This window comes from Nicotiana tabacum, chromosome 12, assembly GCF_000715075.1.
Source record: "Nicotiana tabacum cultivar K326 chromosome 12, ASM71507v2, whole genome shotgun sequence".
Classification (NCBI taxonomy): Eukaryota; Viridiplantae; Streptophyta; class Magnoliopsida; order Solanales; family Solanaceae; genus Nicotiana; species Nicotiana tabacum.
Genome location: NC_134091.1, coordinates 121,424,085 through 121,443,840, shown reverse-complemented (window position 1 = coordinate 121,443,840; position 19,756 = coordinate 121,424,085). Strand labels below are relative to the sequence as shown.

At 34.6% G+C, this 19,756-nt stretch overlaps 2 protein-coding genes across 13 annotated transcripts; both read left to right on the top strand.

The window, feature by feature from the left end:
* The first annotated feature begins 1,214 nt into the window (after positions 1-1,214).
* LOC107810662 (uncharacterized) lies at positions 1,215-13,679 on the top strand. Of its 12 annotated transcripts, XM_075226931.1 has the most exons (14): positions 1,217-1,389; positions 1,667-1,775; positions 4,273-4,317; positions 5,323-5,467; positions 5,786-5,845; positions 7,826-8,113; positions 8,856-8,915; positions 9,906-10,073; positions 10,947-11,013; positions 11,127-11,416; positions 11,528-11,608; positions 11,739-11,766; positions 12,591-12,703; positions 13,260-13,679. In XM_075226931.1, exons 6-14 carry the CDS (start codon positions 7,910-7,912, stop codon positions 13,371-13,373), a joined length of 1,125 nt encoding a protein of 374 aa, XP_075083032.1. In that variant the 5' UTR covers positions 1,217-1,389; positions 1,667-1,775; positions 4,273-4,317; positions 5,323-5,467; positions 5,786-5,845; positions 7,826-7,909; the 3' UTR covers positions 13,374-13,679. The 12 variants fall into 12 exon arrangements, with proteins under 12 accessions (XP_075083036.1, XP_075083032.1, XP_075083034.1 ...); XM_075226933.1 differs by lacking the exon at positions 4,273-4,317; XM_075226932.1 differs by lacking the exon at positions 1,217-1,389 and having other exon boundaries at positions 1,640-1,775.
* Positions 13,680-16,160: 2,481 nt separating this feature from the next.
* Positions 16,161-17,331, top strand: LOC107810661 (early nodulin-like protein 3). The gene is made up of 2 exons (XM_016635456.2): positions 16,161-16,332; positions 16,976-17,331. The coding sequence occupies exons 1-2, from the start codon at positions 16,161-16,163 to the stop codon at positions 17,329-17,331; spliced, it is 528 nt and encodes a 175-aa protein (XP_016490942.2).
* The last annotated feature ends 2,425 nt before the right edge of the window (positions 17,332-19,756 follow it).

Genomic DNA, 19,756 nt, shown 5'->3' with positions numbered 1-19,756 from the left:
TTTACTGCAAATTAAATAGTAGTACTAGTTTTTAACTTTTGAAGAACAGTGGGGTGTTTCATCATGGGGAATGCGGCATCTTAGCCCAACTTCTGTTTATGGTTTCAAAATAATTTGGATGCTTTTGGTTCATTAAAACTTTAAATCATTTGGGTTTATATGTAAAAAGAACTTTTATTCTGTAAAGTTATATATATATATATATATATATATATATATATATATATATATATATATATATATATATATATATATATATATATATATATATATAAAATACATTAATTTGAGCTCTATTAAGTACCATAACAAGTTAGACAACACTACTCATATAACATTTTTTTCCAATATGTATACCTCGAATCTGAAAGAAGATATCGTCAATGTATATAATTTAAATTTGAATCATGGCCATTTATGAATTCTAAGAATCAAGTGTCATGTCCCTTTCACATTCTTTTCTAATTAGAAAGGAGTTGACATAGAGTTAAAATGAAATACAGTTTGAAACTTCAAGCGGATCAATAGAGGGGAAGAGATAGGGGAGAACGAGAAAGAAAAGAAAATTATTATTTTCTGCGTCCCAATTTACGTGACACTCTTTTTCTTTTAATTAGTCCCAAAAAGAATGTCAGTTTTTCTTATTTGAAAATAATTTATCTTTAGAATTATGTCACCTTTTCTTATTTGAAAATAATTTATCTTTAGAATTATTATTTTACCCTTAATGAATTGATTTAATTACAGTCGCATGAATATCTATTGTTTGTTTAGGCTACAAGTTCAAAAGTCTTATTTTCTTTCTTAAACTCTTTGCCGAGCTAAACACCCACATAAATTGAGACGGAAGGAGTAACATTTTTCAAAAAAAGAATTACTACTTCAAATGCTAGGAATTAATGAGATTGAAACGTTTTAATTGCAATGTTGTATCCTGTATATAGTGTATACTAGTGGATACACTACTATACAACTACTTTCAACCAAGAAGTTGTTAGTTCGAGTCACACCAAGAGCAAGATGGGGAGTTCTTGAAGGGAGGGAGTCAAGAGTATATCGAAAACAGCCTCTCTACAATCCCCAAACTTCATTAGTGTAGGCCCGTGCTGGCCCGGGCCCAATACAATAAGGTTAAACTTTTCAAAATAATATGAGTAGTACTCTACCAAGTCAGGCGCTTGTATCGTTTATATCAATACTTCAATAGTATGATAGTAATGCAAATTTTAGTTGCAAATTATATGTGTACTTCCTTTAACTTTCCCTTTTAGCTTCTTCCTCCGGATTCTCATAATTGTTCAACTCCTTTTTTAGTTTTCTTTGTCCCTTCCAGTCTTCTCTCTTCCTACTCAATTTATGTGCTTGGTCAGTTGCTTGTATAATTATAAGGTGAGTTTTGTTTTTTTATTTTTTTCGTAAAAATTATTTAAATTGGGTAAATTCTTGGTCCACTATTTTTTGTGTTTTACCGCAAAAAATTGCGATTGATTGTGGACTCTGGAAAACCGGACTCATAATTGTTCAACTCCTATTTCAGTTTTTTTTGTCGCTTCCAGTCTACTGAATCAATATGACTGAAAGTTGCTTATTTACAGTTTTACACTACTAAATAAAGAATAATGTTAGAGTAAAATTAAAACCTGAAATTAGACATCTTCTCTCTCAGCCTCAACCTAGTCTCACCATCGACGAACTCTGTCGGCCAGCTCCGGCGAAGGACGACAACTGCCGGTGAATGACGACCAAATTCGGGTAACATACGAGCAGTCTCCGAGGTACGCTATCGATTTTTTCCCTTGCTCAATGTTTGTATAACTGTTCGGTTTTCGCTTTCTTTTTCCACTTCTGATTTCTTTTTCCCCTTCTGTTTTCTTTATCTGGTAATAGTTCTGATTGACCCATTATTTTGCTTCTACTTTGTTTGTATTACATGATACATTTTGTGATTTCTAGTTTGCAAAATCGGGGGATTTATTTGTTAGGTTTTGATTTTGTGTTTGAAACCATGCGATTTCTTTTTCGATGTTCCATGCGCTGTTCGTTGTCTTGGTTATTCTGAAAAATCATTTCGCTGCTCCTTTTTTCTTTCTCTGGTAATATTTTTGATAAACACATTCTTTTACTTCTGTCCGATTATGCTTGTTCTACTTTCACTTAAAATGAAAGGGACTATGGATAGAAGACATGGAAGCACCTAATACGATGAACTTATAAGTTTGTATATACAGTCCAATTGAAATCAGAGTTGCGGCATATATCTTTGTAGCTAATTTTACAATTTTAAACAAGGCTGAATCCATGAAAGAACTATTGCTGTTGAGACGAGTTTATATGGTCAGTGAGGATAGATATAGCGAACTTCAACTTGCTTGTAATTGAGTCTTCTTCATGACTTTTTTGGCGCACCGCAAATGCCTCCTTTGTTAATCTGGTTATATATAGTCTTCTCCAGAGGGGTTTCTTCAGAACTTTAACTGTTGAAATATCGAAAGCTTGGTTTATTTTGCACACAAAAGAAGTCTGGTTCATGCGATCAACCTTTGTAAGGTGTCGATAGAATGCAATAAAAGGACAATACATTTATAAGTCAGTTATAGATAGCAAATCTATAACTGAATCCTATAATCCTTTGTCTGTCATGGCATAGCTGATGATTTTATGGATAGTTTTCTTCTCTATGGTGGAAGTGGGGGTAGGGGGGGATATTGTTTCAATTTTATTTTATATTTCTTTTCCTTGACAAGTTGATTTCAATTCATTGTCCTTGTGGTTTCTCTCATCAGCGTTTTGGTATGTGATTATGGTAGTCTATTTTCACGTCTTATTCTCAATCTCCTCTTAGAAGTAAGTGCATGTAATTCATATTACTTGGTCTATCTGCTAAACTGGCAAGAGAGAAACCCATCTCAAGGTTACTAGCTGATATTGAAGGAAACAAAAGAGTGCAGCAAATAGAAAGTTGTAAAGAAAATAACTTTGGGGGTTATTTATGTGGAAAGGAAACTTGAAGTGACCTGGCACGTCATGTCTTTTTCTGTAGCTTCTTTAAGTATTCTGTGGTTTTATCTCACCACTTCATTCTTTCAGGTGTCTTGTTCCTTAGATCAGATGGATCTGTCAAAAGAATGTCAAGATTGCATGTGTATTGTCTTTTCTGTTTTCTTTTGCGGGATCATAGATCTTAAATTCTTGATACTTACCAATCCACTCCATTCTTTGATGCATTTTTCTTCAGGATGTGTTATCTTGTTGCAGCCCCAGTTAAATCTATCAATCAAAATTGCATATATTCTTTAATTCCTGCTTTCTTTGCCTGAAAAAGATGTTGGATTGAGCAGAATAGGGCTTATCTGTCTTATGTTAATGTGCTGATGGGAGCATCTCATCTCTCTCCTTTCCATTGGTGGTTACCAACTAGTATGCTATATCGATGATGCCCATATGCGTTCATGGTATCTTGAGCTGGTGAAAAATTAGTTATCTGCAAAACCGATAGTTGTAATGCTACGTGCTAGGGACAGGAAAGTGCATTTCATGTTTCCTCTGGTGTGCAGAAAGAGCCTGAGTTAGCATGACCTTTTTTGTAAATAAGAACAATCTTGAGCTTTCTTTGTCGAACAATTATATGTATATCTACTGAAGCAGTTCGTTTCTGTTGCTGACCACAGAAGATCTTGTGCCCTATAACTTTATTACGTTGAGGATTCCTTCCATATCATAACTCCACCAACCACAAAGAGAAAGAACTAATGGCACTTGACAACTCGTGATTCAACCCACTTAGTTACAATAGTTGCCTGATTTGCTGTATATTTGAACTGGCCATGTTTACTATAACTCCAACCTATATTTATTTGCACTGCTTACCAGAGAAATAATGAAGAAAAAAATTGCTTTTGCCCACAAAAGTTGGGTTAAAGTTATTACATCAAACTGATCAAGTGTTTATGCTTTTAACAGGAAAGTTTACCATATGCATTTGATACATTTATGCATACTACCTGCATCTATAAATCTGCAATTTTTTCTAGGTTAGGAGGGAGTCGAGCGTTTTTCTATGTTGTTTCGGGGGCTGGACTGGGCTGATAATATTTCGTTGTGGGTTGTTAGTGGTTTATGTAGTTTCCACACTATTTTCTATGGCATTATTGCTGATTATTGTTATTGTTTTTACATTTATTTTCATGCTGATACTATTTTTCTGGCTTCTATTATAGTTACTGATCTATTGTCTATTGTCTATTGTCTATTATTTATTTTCTTCTTCTTGAGCCGAGGGTCTTTCAGAAGCAGCCTCTCTACCCCTCCGGGGTTCTGGTAAGGTCTGCGTACACTTTACCCTCCCCAAACTCCACTTGTGGGATTTTACTGGGTTGTTGTTGTTGTTGATGTTGGTAGAGTAAAATTAAAATCATTGGTTGTGAAAGGCATTAGCTTTAGTCGAACTGGGCAGAAGTATGCAATGACAAAATTGATTGCTGCCATCTTTCATGGAGTTAGATGATGTTAAAAAAAAGTTGGGGCTTTAGTGTTGAATTTTCCATATTGTTGTTCTAAAAATGAAAGTTTTGATCCATATTGAAGTCACATCACAAGGAGTCATAACATTAAAGTAATGATTCAAATCATCAGCAGAGCATAGAATTAAAAATATGTGATTGTACCTTGCAATTAAACTTTTTTCATGTCATATTTTCATTTTGGCGAACTTATACATTTTGGTTATGATTAGTACTGACACAGGTGATTATGTGAGTGAGCTTTTTGGATAAGATGTTTCACTATTAAATATAGCAGCTTATGTATGGAAATTTCAGTCCAATAAGCCACAAGCTCAAAAAACATCCTTGGTTACTTGATTCCAAGCTGCTTTTACTTCTGCAATTTGTGCTTGCAATTGCTGCATTAAAAAAATAGCCTCTCCAATAAAAAACGTTAAACCAGTTATTTTCATGACTTTGCTAAGTGTAGAAAATTATTTGTTAATATTTTTTTTCACTATAAGAAGTACTCCTGAAAATTTAGAAAGTTTTCTTAACATTTTAAAAATCAAGAGATAGTTCGACATGTATTTTCTTATAAAGTTTGTTATGTTTCTATTTTCTTTGAAATTGTTAATATATGTTAGCCAATATAATTTAAAAAGCAGTTTAGAAAGTTTTCTTAAAATTTTTTAAAACGGAGTCGACATTTTTTTTCACCAATGGTACTTTTATAAGTCAAAATTGTTTGTATGTCCGCAAATTTTAATTTACTTTGGACGCTTTCTCAATTAAAGAATCATAAGTAAAGTTAATAAGAAGTTAACCTATTTTTTTACAGTATATTTTCGGCAAAGGGGGTTTGACTGAACCCCTTCCGCCCACCTAGCTCCGCCCTTGGTGGCAATTCTATTGTTGTGTTTCGGAATTACGGGAAAGAAAGCTTCAACAAGTAGAAGCTTCCTTGAAAAGTTTCGAACCAAGAGGTAGGCTGTTCACTTCACTGATTTGACTTCACTTTACTTAGGATTAAAGACATGGGTTGTGTCGGTGTATATTAGTTCAACTCCAGGTCCATTTAACTTATGCACAATGACAATTTTAAAAGAATTTTACACTATCTGGTCGCTTTTGCATGTTGTAAGCAGGTAGTATGACTTTAATCTGACTTATTTTTAAGATTACAAATTTCACTTTTTAAGAAGCGCTACTTGTATAGAGGAAATTTTTCTTAACACTATCGGTGTATATAAGTTAAACTCTTATATATATGATTAGTGTATTGTTTTCTTACGAATTTTCAGGTCCCGTTTGGAAAAGCAACATTTTTTCCAGGTTGTTTGATTCACGCCAATGAATTTCTGGTAAAATTCTTCAATAATTTCATGATGGTGCAGACCTTTTATCTTTTTCTTGTGTCATACTTTCCCCAGTACATTGAATTTGCTCAACTTTGTCCTTTGTTTCACTTTTGGTCCATTCATACCCGTCGTTAGGCAAAAGTCCTGTACTTGCCCTTGACCTCTAACGGAGCTCCAACCTTAAGGTAATTTTTTAAACCATTAGTCCAAAGTATAGGGATAAACTTGAACTTCTTTTCTCATGCATATATGGACACGTGGGGTCCGCCTATCTTGCATTGGAGCTCTCAAAACAATACATTCCTAACGGTAGGGATATGAATGGATCAAAAGTGAAACAGAGGGTAAATTTGAGCAATTTCGAGTTGTACTGGGAAAAATTTGGACTTTTTGTATTGATATTAGAGCTTCTAGTTAATGAGCTTCACAAAGCATAGGTGAAGGAATGCAGTAGGTTGGCGGCAGTGTAAATAGTTAGCTATATGATGAATAATCTGACTGGACCCTAATAGAGCAGAATGAGTTTAGTGGATTCATATAGCAGACCCCAAATTATTTGGGATTGAGCTCTAGTTAAAGATATTGAATTAGAGCTGCTGAACTTTGATTTATGTCTGAGTTTATGACATTTACCATATGCCGATGCACACAATGGTTTCTTGAATCTCCTTATTGTAGAACTCGGTGGGTAATTGGGGCAGTCTAATCCATATGGCTGTTGATTGGATCTTGGACTTTTCCGGAACAAAATTGGGTTCCCAATTTCGGACTGAGAGGAAATGTCCCATAATGAACCATGGGCCTCCGTGTAGGGCCTTTTCCATATTGACTTTTTCTTGAAACTTCACAATGAAGAAGTCCAAGCCCAAGTCGATGATCGTTAGGTGCTCACCGGGGCACCATAACTGTTGCAACTTAGGTTTGAGTATTTGATGGGTTAGGAGGATTTCCTCCGCATTTTCTTCTTCTAATGGAGCTTTCAGAGCTGCATCCCTTTGGTGGTAACTTGTGAGGTAGACGCTTGACTTTGTCAAGTGATTGTCTTACAGAATTTCTTTGAAGGAGTTCTTCATTGAAGAAGCTTCAATATCCAAGTGCTACCGTGGGATCCGGTGGATTGGGCGATTTTCGTAGTGGTGAGGGGAGTGGGTCCTCAATAGGGGGTGGGATGGGGCCATGTTAGGGGTATAATAATTGAATTGAGAGGTCAGAGTCTCTCTCTAGAACCAAGAAGAGCTATTTTTTAGTAACAAAGATATTGCCCCTACTATATCAGTACACATCATACTCACAAATATAGGAACTAAGAAACATAAAGGTAAAAGATATAGGCTTTGCAACTCATTTCTTACTACTCCCTTGCTCGAACTTGCAAATATAAGCAATTTCCTTTGCAATGTTATTGACATGATTCTTTTTCTGCTAAAAAATTAAAGTTTATGTATGGCATCCAAAAGTGTGACCTATCGATCGATGTAGCTGAAATAAAGATTATGGGAAACTAGAGTAAGAATTTCGGTAGAAGCAAAATATTAGGCGATTTCCTTCCATATGCATAAGACAACACTTGCCGGTCATATAAGGTGATTTACTAACATGTAGTTAAGCTAATATAGCATGTAAATGTCATTTTTATCATAAACTTTTGAGCCATGATAATGAAAAAAATTCTAGTAAGGTACTTTCTTTTTTATTCGATCTTGCGCAACATAAATTTAGATTAGTTGGGACTTCAATACGGATACCCGAGTAGAAAACCAATAAAAAGTATTTATCACAAAGTTTTATTTGTATTTATATTTGATATTATAAATATTTTTCTTTCGTCAAAAGTCAAATTTTAGTCAATTTTTTATATTTTTCTTTATTCTTAATTTTTTGGGCTCAGTCCTTTGAAATTTCATTTTCTCAAGTAAACCCACCTTCTCAGAAGGAATTTGATTGTGGGTGTGTTTTCACTACTTTCTATTATTATTACCTTAGAAACAAACCCTGGCAAAAAATTGAAGCGAGTTCAAAAACTTTGAACAAGGAGAGCAAAAGCTTGCACTGTTCTAGAATCTTCCCATGGAAGCACGAGCGAAAGGCACAGTGACGTCACTGTCGTCATTGTTTCCGGTAGAAGAAGCCCAGAAAGCATCGAAGCGCGTGCAAGACACGATTGCCGACCGCCAGAAACAACTGGACCTGCTCCGAGATTTCGCCGCAGACAACAATAACCTTATTAACCTTGTTCAGAGATTGCCTGATCAGCTTCACCACGATATCATGGTAATTTTCTTATACCTTTTCCGTTTAATGTTGATAGTGTTAAGATTTTACACTATCAGGTCGCTTTGATATGTTGTAGCCAGTAATCTGCATTATCTCCAAAATTAGAAATCCCACTATTTAAATAGGATTTACCTGTGGATATTTATTTGTTAACTTGATAGATTAAAAATTCTCCCTTATAAAAACCAAGCTTTTTCCTGTACTATAGTGGCAAGAGGAAGCACAATTTTTACCAGGGGGACTCAAAAAATAAAAAAAGTAAACACGCAAAAAACCTAAGGGAGTCAACACCTAATATATATTACAGTATATGGCAAAGGGGGTACGAGTGAACCCTTCCGCCCACCTAGCTCCGCCCTTGGTGGCAAGTCTATTGTTGTGTTTCGGAATTAGGGGAAAGAAAGCTTCAACAAGTAGAAGCTTCCTTGAAAAGCTTCGAACCAAAGGTAGGCTGTTCACTTCACTAATTACAGGGGTTTTGCCGGTGTATATTAGTTCAACTCCAGGTCCATTTAACTTATACACAATGGCAGTTTTAAAAGAATTTTACACTATCTGGTCGCTTTTGCATGTTGTAAGCAGGTAATATGTGACTTAATCTGACTTATTTTTAAGATTACAAATTTCACTTTTTAAGAAGCGCTACTTGTATAGAGTAAATTTTCTTAAACACTATCGGTGTATATAAGTTGAACTCTTATATATATGATTAATGTACTGTTTTCTTACGAATTTTCAGGTCCCGTTTGGAAAAGCAGCATTTTTTCCCGGTAGTTTGATTCACACCAATGAATTTTTGGTAAAGTTCTTCAATAATTTCATGATGGTGCAGACCTTTTATCTTTTTCTCGTGTCATATTTTCCCCAGTACTTTGAATTTGCTCAACCGTGTCCTTTGTTTCACTTTTGGTCCACTCATACCCGTCGTTAGGCAAAAGTTCTGTACTTGCACTTGCCCTTGACCTCTAACGGAGCTCCAACCTTAAGGTAATTTTTTAAACCATTAGTCCAAAGTATAGGGATAAACTTGGACTTCTTTTCTCGTGCATATATGGACACGTGGGATCCGCCTATCTTACATTGGAGCTCCCTTAGGGGTCAAGGGCAAAAACAATACATTCCTAACGGTGGGGATATGAATGGACCAAAAGTGAAACAGAGGGTAAATTTGAGCAATTTCGAGTTGTACTTGGGAAAATTTGGACTTTTTGTATTGATATTAGAGCTTCTAGCTATATGAGCTTCACGAAGCATAGGTGAAGGAATGCAGCAGGTTGGCGGCAGTGTAAATAGTTAGCTATATGATGAATAATCTGACTGGACCTTAATAGAGCAGAATGGGTTTATTGGATTCATATAGCAGACCCCAAATTATTTGGGATTGAGCTCTAGTTAAAGATATTGAATTAGAGCTGCTGAACTTTGATTTATGTCCGAGTTTATGACATTTACCATATGCCGATGCACACAATGGTTTAAACTACCGATGCTTTTTTATTTTGAGGAAAAAAATGTTGCTAAAAGAAGTTGAATACCAAGATTTCGCTCAGCATGCTTTATCTAATTTCAGATTAGTTAATCTGGTTTTATTTGGAATCCAAGGAGACATATAACTTTGCCTTTCTCCTTCTTTCTTGATTTAAAATGTTCCTGTGAATTGCCTTCCTTGATAAAAAAAGAAGCCATTTCTTGTTGTTTAATTCCCTGGTAGTCATTTTTTGAGTTTCTGTGTAGGGTTATTTTCCTTACAACTGTCCATTTTGATAGTTTGCTGCTTTTCTGGCGTAAGGTTCTATTGGGAGAGGGTTATTACGCAGAAAGGACATCCAAGCAAACGACTGAGTTACTGAAAAGAAGAGGGAAGGATTTGGAGTCCCAAGTGGAATCTGTAAAGGCTGTGATACAAGACCTTAAGGCTGAGGCTTCATTTTTTGATGCTACAGCTTCTGAGGCTGCGGTATGCCTGTTTGTTGAGTCATTGGATGTTTGAACGCTTTCATATTACTTATCTTAAATGGTTAAGTTAGCAATTTGTGATAATAAAACCACAGTGCTTATTAGTTGCAGAGAAGCTCGTTTTGTGACGGTAAGCTAATATAACATTAACGGAGTTCAACTTGAGTTTGACTGATGCTCTAGTCAGACTAATATAGCAACTAACTGACAATCTAGCTCTTCCAGCTGCTTGAGTTTCTAATAATTTCCGGGGAGAGATCATAGTAGCTAGCAACATGCCTTTGCCCCCACCTTCGCTCCTATTTGCTAGCCTCTGGAAAGAAATAGGAATTGCTTAGTTGGGTCCTTAAAGTTTTCAAAAGATTGTTGTTCATTTACCAGCAGTGGAAAATTTTCAATCATCATTAGTTTAATATGGATGACCTCTGCCTGGCTAATGTGTGAAACATTAGCCTTTTTTTTTATATGGTGGTGTCCGGGCCAGCTTGGACGCAACTCGACTATGTACCTAACTACCTCCTAGAAGGCTAGAACCAATATTTGTGTGCGTATTGAAATGCATTAGCATGTGAGCACCACATCTGTATTAGCGGGAATATTTTATTTGGTAGAAACATTAGCCTTTTTTTTTTTTATATGGTGGTGTCCGGGCCAGCTTGGACGCAATTCGACTATGTACCTAACTACCTCCTAGAAGGCTAGAACCAATATTTGTGTGCGTATTGAAATGCATTTGCATGTGAGCACCACATCTGTATTAACGGGCATATTTTGTTTGGCAGAAAAAACTTTGCTTATTTATATCCTTTTTCAGATATTGATTGCTTGTTATGTACAAATTTATGAATTTGATGGCGAACCGAACTTTTGACAGGAAGGTCTTGTAGAGATCAGAGAAGACTATGTTGAGGAAACTTCTCCTGAAGGGTCATCCACAGTTGGCATGTTTCCACCTCTTACTGATTTCTAGGCTACATATAAAGATTTTTAATATAGTCATATTCCAGTTTCTGTTTGAAATATTGACAAAAATTTGTACTGGTTGATTTTCCAGGCATCCTGAAACCTGACCTTCCAATTTCTTCTGAAGGAGACAATGCTGAACTTGCAGTTGAAGATGAGGAATATGCTCGCATTTTATCCCGGATTGCCGAGCTTGAGAAGGAAGAAGAGGCTGAAAATGCCGAACTTGAGAAGGAACAAGAGGCTGAAAATGCCGAACTTGAGAAGGAAGAAGAAGAAGCTGAAATTGACACCAAATTCAATGAAGAAGGGCTGGGTAAATCTGGATTAGATGTCAGCACAGGTCAACACATCCGGGACCAAGAAATCAAAGATTCAGGGGTAGGTTGCTGGTCATTGAATTTGGATGCAAAGATTGAATTATCGAATGCTTAAATGTATATTTTCATAATTTCATTGTTGTTGCTAAATTCCATTTGGTATACTATTTAGGTGCATGGTTCTGGTAATCTCAAGGAACGAGCAGCATCTACAAGAAATCACTCCACGGAAGGTTTTCCTGAGCAGTTGCACGTACAAACCCTTCCCTTGTTTGGAACATATCTGTTTTTGTTAATAGGGCTTCCCTGCTCCAAGTAATTCTTTACAATGTATGAATCATTCTTTTCTTTCAACTTAATCCATGTGAAATATTGAAATGCAGGTTGAAAGTTCAAAAACAGTAACTAAAGGTAAGCCCCTTTCCCAAGAATATTTTTTGTTAAACTATCTGTGTTCATGAGCCTACTTCCTGCTGGATTTTTGAAAATTTACTTGGATAGGATGATAGAAATATGCGGGTGATGATCTCTTCATTCTGATACTTGGTTGTAAACAACTGGGTAGACTGAGTTACTTTATGTTACATTCAAGAACCTTTCTGGAAATTTGTCGTAGTAAATGATAAAATCGTCCAAACTAACAAGCCTTCTGAATACTGAATTAACTTTGACCTTCTATTATACTCTGCTAATGAGGCCCTTAATGTTGGTGCTTTGTCTGTTTTCTCTAGTGATATCCTATACAATATAAAGGGTGAGTAACATTCTGCATTGAGAGATTAAACCAAAAGAAGAAAGTGTGATTTATTTTCTGTTTCATGTTCCATTTATAGTTATCGATAAGTATTATTTTCATTAAATATTTAAAATAAATCCGAGGCGGCTTTATTGCCTGCCCTGAATCAATAAAGTTCTTTAGTTATTTTCTTGATTTCAGGACTCTTCGTCTTTTGTTTATCTTAGCGGAATTGGTTTCTACTGAAGCACGTTAAAGTGAAAAGGGGAAGGGGGGGGGGGGGGAGAGAACATTGGAGATGACATTGTAACTTGATGGATTTCTAGACCTTCTTTCCGTTGCCTGCAAATGCATTTTGGTCTTTTTAGATCTCCATATTATAGTTAAACAGAAACTTCAATATACGTTAATCATGTCCATATCTTATTCAGTGCATGCTTCACAATGCCTATATTTGCATTTTTCATTTCATCTTCAAATGATTTTATGCATTAATCAGGTGAATACTTAGCTGGGAGCCTAGCTTATGACAAGTCCAATATAACTGAGAGTGCTCCCAAACAGAATCGAATGAAGGAGGATACTAATGTTCCCATTATAGCTGAAAATAAGGTTCGAATCTGTCCATTAAGTTCACTCTTATACACCTCTTCTGTTTTTATCTTCTTTTTTTCTGGGGTTGGGAGACATTGAATGGGTCGACCACATTAAATGACGACAATTGCGTTTCTGTTTTATGTTATTCCTTAAATTGCAAATGACGTCTTGGTTTGTTCATGTTGTCTGTGCTCAGTGTTCCGCTATGATGCATATCTGTTTGTGTATTCATGTCGTATACAAAAATACTGTGGTCGTTGAGCGCATGGCACCACCGCCATATATTCCTTGTTGTGGCAATTGGAGGAAAGTAAAATGGACCTGCACTTTTCATTTGATTGCTTTTGTCAAAAAAAAGTCATTATCGCATGGCACCAATGTCATTTTGCACGACAATCATTGCATTATTTACAGTTGTATGCATGTTTTGCCTTGTGTTTGACTTAGAGGAATATAATTTGAATGCTTTGCCTGTATGCCTTTTCCTGTACCTCCTAACCAGAAGTAAGCTACATCCCACACAATTATTATTACTTTTTACTCAATATTAGCCGATAATACCACTGTGCAGGCTTTTACTGGAAGTATTGTTGAACGCGTTGGTGCCTTTGATATCAAGCCAAGTGAGCAGACTGTTGGTCGTAGTTCAAAGCCAGTATCAAGGTTCAAAATGCAGAGGAAATAGTTGGCGTTCGTAGCACGTGAAAGTCAAGTGTGCAGTGATCTTCAGTGCTTTGTCTCGTAGATGAAAAAAGATTTCGGTTGAGTACTTGATTTTGGACATGCTCTTGTCGAAAAATGCCGATGTTGTATTTTTGCAAGTTCAAAATTTTCAACCTTGAACTTAACAACATCAGTAGAAATGGTTAGGTTTACACCATCATGAAAGATATTTTAGACCATGATATTAAGGGATCCTGGCTCTCCATTTCCTCAACGTTTTTGCTGCCGTTGGGATTTGAATCTTATGGTTTTCAGCTCATTTCATCGACCACTAGATCACACCCTTAACTTAACTGTGTTAAAGAGGATAGGTTTGAGGAATGTATTCTCTAACTTTGATAAAAAAATCTGTATCTCCACAAAATTTGGATTCATTAGTATCATTACTTTATTTTGTGTTTGTAAGTCGACCCTAGTATGTTTCAAGATTTTGTTGCCTAGTAGTACGTACCGTATTGATTACCAAAAAAATATTATCAGCAAACGATAAATGAAAGAGTTCAGGGACATCTCTAAAAACCTTTCAAAACCAATCCAATAATATCCCAAATTGACTGGTTAACAATAAAGAACACAAGGAATTGGGAAATTACTAATACTAACAACGGACACAAGATTGGCTAGCTTCTTCTATAAGGAAATTACGATGCCAAGTCTTAAGCACATGTAAGAAACAAGATGGTAAGGTCAAAAAGAAAAAGAAAATAGGGATGATCAGGAAGCTCGTCATCTAATTTGATTTCTACTAGTATAATTATCATATTTCTAGACAAGAAATAACCTTAGTTCATTAGATATGTTGAGTTTTAAGTTAGGTCGAGTTCAATTCTACTTAATCACAAATTTTAACCACGGAGACAATCTGTACATGTCAACTGGTGTCATTTTTTCCTACTTATCTGATTTCTCACCGTATTAATACGTATATTTAGTAAAGTTTTTCGACGAAGCGGTGTTGCACGAACCGCTTCGTTGAACGTGTGTCCGGTCTTGATTGCACTGGAGCAGGGTTTACTCAGAGCGCACCCGACTAGTAGCAGGTGGGAGTTCCCTAGTTTACCAGAAAAAAAGATCTGACAGAATATAAATTGCCAATGATCTTAAAGTGTTAATTATAACAATATTCCAGGCAAGAAAGGTGTATATAACTGATTCCTTTAATTTAATTGACTCATAAATGAAAAACGAGGAGTCTATAACGATTTATTCTTAGAATTCACCTAACCATATGGTTATTATTAGCTGTAGAAAAAATAATTAAATCACGGATAGAAATTTGTTTCTGATGAAATGCTTTATAATCAAAATCCCGTTGAAGCATTCTGTTGTTTTCGAATGATTAACTAATCAAAAATAATTTCTATAAGCTGTTTCATTTTTTTGTAACAGTAGCATGATATTATTTTAGTTGATTTAATGGGCTAGAAAAGCTATAGAAATTAATAAGTTGTTAGGCATTTTAAAGAAATTTCTCTTTCAAGTTGTATAAATTTCAAAACTAATAGAATTTCCTAATCAGAGATTCTGCAAAACTGATGTCCAATAATGTAGTCTTGCAAAAAATAATAAAATAGTAACGGATAACGAAGTGGTTAATTGGAACGTTATCTTTCTTCATTATGACTGCTAATAATTAGTAAAAACTTGGCTATACACGTTATATTTTGGCCAACGTACATACTATTGTTTTCCCTGAGTAATAATAACAATTTGCTTCAGCTCGTTTGCTTATTTGTTGAATGAGTTACTCCTATTTTTATACACTCTGACAATATAAATATCTTATTTTATCAGCTAACTTAAAATAGCTATAGAAGATCGATAATAAGTAAGATTTATTACTTAGAAAAAGGAAAGTAACATGTTACAATGAGTTAAAATACATTGATAGTGTAATTTTTTTTATATTGTTAAGAAAAATGTTATTTCTGTATTTGGAATGACATGTTTGCCAACATACATACTATTTTTCCCGAGTAATTATAACAATTTACTTCCTCATTTGCTTATTTTTAGAATGATCAGTTACTCCATATACACTGACAATACAACAACAATAACAACAATAAGAAGCCCAGTATAATATTACACGTGAGACTTGAGAGGGTAGTGTGTACGCAAACCTTACCTTTACCTTGAGAAGGTAGATAGACTATTTTCAATAGACTCGGCTAAAAAAAATAAAAATAAAAAAAAGCAATATCAACAAACAGTAACAACACATCAAGATAATTAAAATTGAAGCGAAAGAAACATGTATTTATTTTATGAGCTAACTTAAAAATAGCTATAGATGACCATCTATAATATTTAGGCCTATTACTTAGAAAATAACATGTTACAACAAGTTAAAATACATTATATTTATAATGTAATTTTTTTAATACCGTTAAGAAAAACGTTATTTTCGAATTTGGGATGACATTTTATTTCTCCAATAGAAGGCCAGATGTAAACATTTTTCTGGAAAATACAATTTATTCATCATTAAACACTACCTCACCAAATTTATGAGGTTTTAACATATAGTAACAAATTCACAGCTAAGACTTTCCATATACGCCCAAAATAACCCAACGGTAAACTCATACACTATCTCTATAAATATTGCTAGTAATTTTCCCCTAATAAAGTCCCAAAATTCTCCCAATTGTCTATCATTTTTCTCTTCTATTTTCTTCCTCATTTTGTGCAATTTGCATCTTTTGACAGCTGAATTTTTCACTCTTCTTTTTGAGTTTCTGAAATCATGGAATATCCTTTATATATTAGCTTTTTATTTCTGGTTTTCTTGGAATTTTTCTGCTCATCTCAAGCTTATACATTCCATGCTGGTGGCAAAAATGGTTGGATTTTAAAGCCTTCTGAATCATATAACCATTGGGCTGAACGAAATCGCTTTCAAGTCAATGATACTATTGGTATTTCTTAATACTGAATTCACTGTACTTTTAAAATTATGGTGAGGCTTTAATATTTGTTAAAATTTTATTATTTTTTGCACACATATGATTATGTTACGTGTTAAAAAATATTAAAACTAAGGCTACATCCCCCACTTAATTCATATACTTCTTTTTGTGTTTGCATTGCATTCTATTGATTGTCTGTGTATTTTAATTTTATCGTTTCAATATTTGAATTTTTTTAGTTCTAAACTCACTACCACTTTGATTTTAAAATTATGGTTAGAATTTAATATTTGTTGAAACTTAATTTTTTTTCAGACACATATATATTTATGTTACGTGTTAAAAAATATTGTATTAAGTTGAAGCAGTAGCACTAAGGCTACATCCGTCACCCGATGCATATACTTTTTGTGTATTTGTGTTTCATTCTATTGATCGTTAGTGTATTTTAACATATTGATGTGGTAGGAAACTTGTCTTATTTTAGCCTCACTTTGATTACACATTATTATTGTAGTTATCTTTTAAATAATTCTATAATGTTTTACATTGTTAGACAAAAAATATGAAATTTATTTATTTAATAATTCATTCTTTTTGGATTTTTCTTGTTTAAATGAGTTGTGTTCTTGATTTTTTTTTCTCATTGTAGTTTTCAAGTACAAGAAAGGCCATGATTCAGTTCTTATAGTTCACAAAGATGATTACATCAAATGCAAAAAGGACAAGCCAATTCATGCTCTCAAAAATGGTCATTCCAAATTCAAGTTTCCAAAATCAGGTCCATTCTATTTCATAAGTGGACATGCTAATAATTGCAAAAATAGCCAGAAACTAATCGTTGTTGTGTTATCTCCCAATCACAATAAGACATCTGTCGAAACGCCGTCAACTTCACCAGCACCAGCTCCTACAAAATCAGCTGCAGCTAGTATTATTGGTGGTTCAAGTGGTTTGGTTTGGTTCTTTAGTTTGATAATGGCAGCAATTTTTAGTAGCTTGGTTTAATTGTTTAAGTAGTTTAGTTTATTTTTTATGTCGTTTAATTTGTTTCTCTTGCATGGTTTATAGAAAAGATAGTTACTGTGTATTTTTCTTTGTCAATTGATATATTATTATGTTTTGATTGATAAAATTGTGCGTCAAACTAAATAACTTAACTTTAAACGTTATGGTTTAGTAGATGCAAGTCTTTTCAACTTTATTATCGAAAATTTTATGACACTATCGACTGCATGAAGAAAAATAAGTACAAAAATATGTTCGATATATATCGAACATTATCCAAAAGAGAGTGATTTTATGTCGCATTTGATTTTCTGGACTTTATCAAGAGATTGGTAATATGCAAGAAAGTGATTCAAAGGGGAAAAAAGTGTCTATGTTTCAAGTACGTATAATGTTGGTAAAAATAAGTATCTAATTTTGCATGATCACGAGTATAACATTTGTCTATGCCATAGTTCAGGAGTATGAGGTTACATGATCTTGAATGAAGCTTTTTATAGACAAAAAAATTGAGGTTTTGACCTGTGGTTTTAACCAAATGTGAGATTCGACCTTCAAAAATTAAAGGATTATTTAGATTAAAAACTTAAAATTATTATTTCCTATGTCTTGTTTTATGTGAAGAGTTTGACATAATTTCTTGATACATAATTCAAGAAACTAAAAGAATTTTTGACATGCAAACTAAATATATGCAAAGTATAAAAATTATATGTTTGAATGAATAGTGGTGAGAATTTCACATGTTCTTTCATTTTCTCTCTCCTTATAAAAAATATACTTAAAATGTGATTATTAACGTTAAATCATTTTCAAAAGAGAAGGCATCGTTCTTTTTTAAACAAATAAGAAATAAAAGTGTATCACATAAAATGAGATGGCACATAGAAGAAAAAAAGAGAAGAGAAAAAATAGTTGCCGCTCAGAAAAAGATAAACTCGTCACTATAGATTTGTCAATCCCTAGGCTTAGCCATCTAGGTGATTGGTATTTTATTATACCACCATTGTGTAATAGGTATTATTTTTATACCACACTTAATATAATATTGGATAACAATCGCGAAATTACTAATTGTGAAATAAAATAAATGATAAATATGCCTTTTCCAAAACTCTTCCCAAAGTCTTTTAAGAAAGTCAATGTTATAATTGAAAGCAAAATGTTATCCATATTTATCCAATGTAAAAATAATACATATTTTATCTTATATTTCATATTCATTTTTAGTTCCAACAAATAAACATCTATTAGTAAAAGTGTACAATACTTTTCATATTATATTATTACATTATAATTATAATCTTAATATAACTCGTTACAAACCAAATACTAATTGTGTTAGTGGGAGATTGTAACGATCCGACCGGTCGTTTTGAGCATTTGCACTTCACTCGGTGATTTGAGAGCATGAGTAGCTCCGTATGATGTATTATGACTTGTGTGAATCGTCGGTTTTGGTTTTTGGATTATTCGGAATCGATTAGGAAGAATGAATTTCATTGTCGAAACTTTAAGTTGGAAGAGTTGACCAAGTTGACTTTTGTGAATTTGACCTCGGAACAGAGTTTTGATAGTTCCGTTAGGTCTGGATGGTGATTTTGGACTAGGACGTATGCCCGAATTTTGCATTTGGATATTTTTAGAAGGTCTGGTACTAATTGGCGAAAGTGAAAAATTTGAAGGATTGTAATGTTTACAAGTTTGACAGGGAGTTGACTTTAATGATATCGGATTTAGATTGTGATTCCGGGAATTGAAATAGTTTCGTTATGTCATTTGGGACTTTTGCGCAAAATTTGAGTTCGTTCTGAGTTGATTTGATATGTTTCAGCACGAGTTTGGAGTTGAAAGATTCAAAGTTCATTATATTTGATTTGAGGTGCGATTCTTCGTTTCGATATTATTATGCGTGATTTGAGGCATCGAGTAGGTTCGTGCTATGTTATGAGACTTGTTGGTATATTTGGACGAGGGCCCGAGTGACTCGGAGGAGTTTCGGATCGTTTGGATCATTTTTGACTATGCTGGTTTGGCAGGGATCCTGGTGTGACTGCACTTGCGGAGCCTTGGGCGCAGGTGCGGCGCCGCATACACGGTATTTGCAGCGTAGGAGTGAAAGTCTTGGCCTGGGAGCAGAATCCGCATGTGCGGAAGTTGGGGAGCTGAAGTGGGTCCGCAGGTGCTGACATTTTGATCGCAGGAGAGGAAATGGACTGTGGGTGAGAGGGTTGCACATGTAGTGAATTTAGCGCAGAAGCGCGACCGCAGAAGCAGAGAAATGACCGCAGAAGCGGTGGCTGCTGAGTTTGGGCCTGTTCACAGGAGCGAAGGCAGGGTCGCACCGGCTGGGATGTCGCAGATGCGACGAGGACTGGGCAGAACAGTATTAAATCGAGGCTTTTAGTTCTTTTATCATATTTTG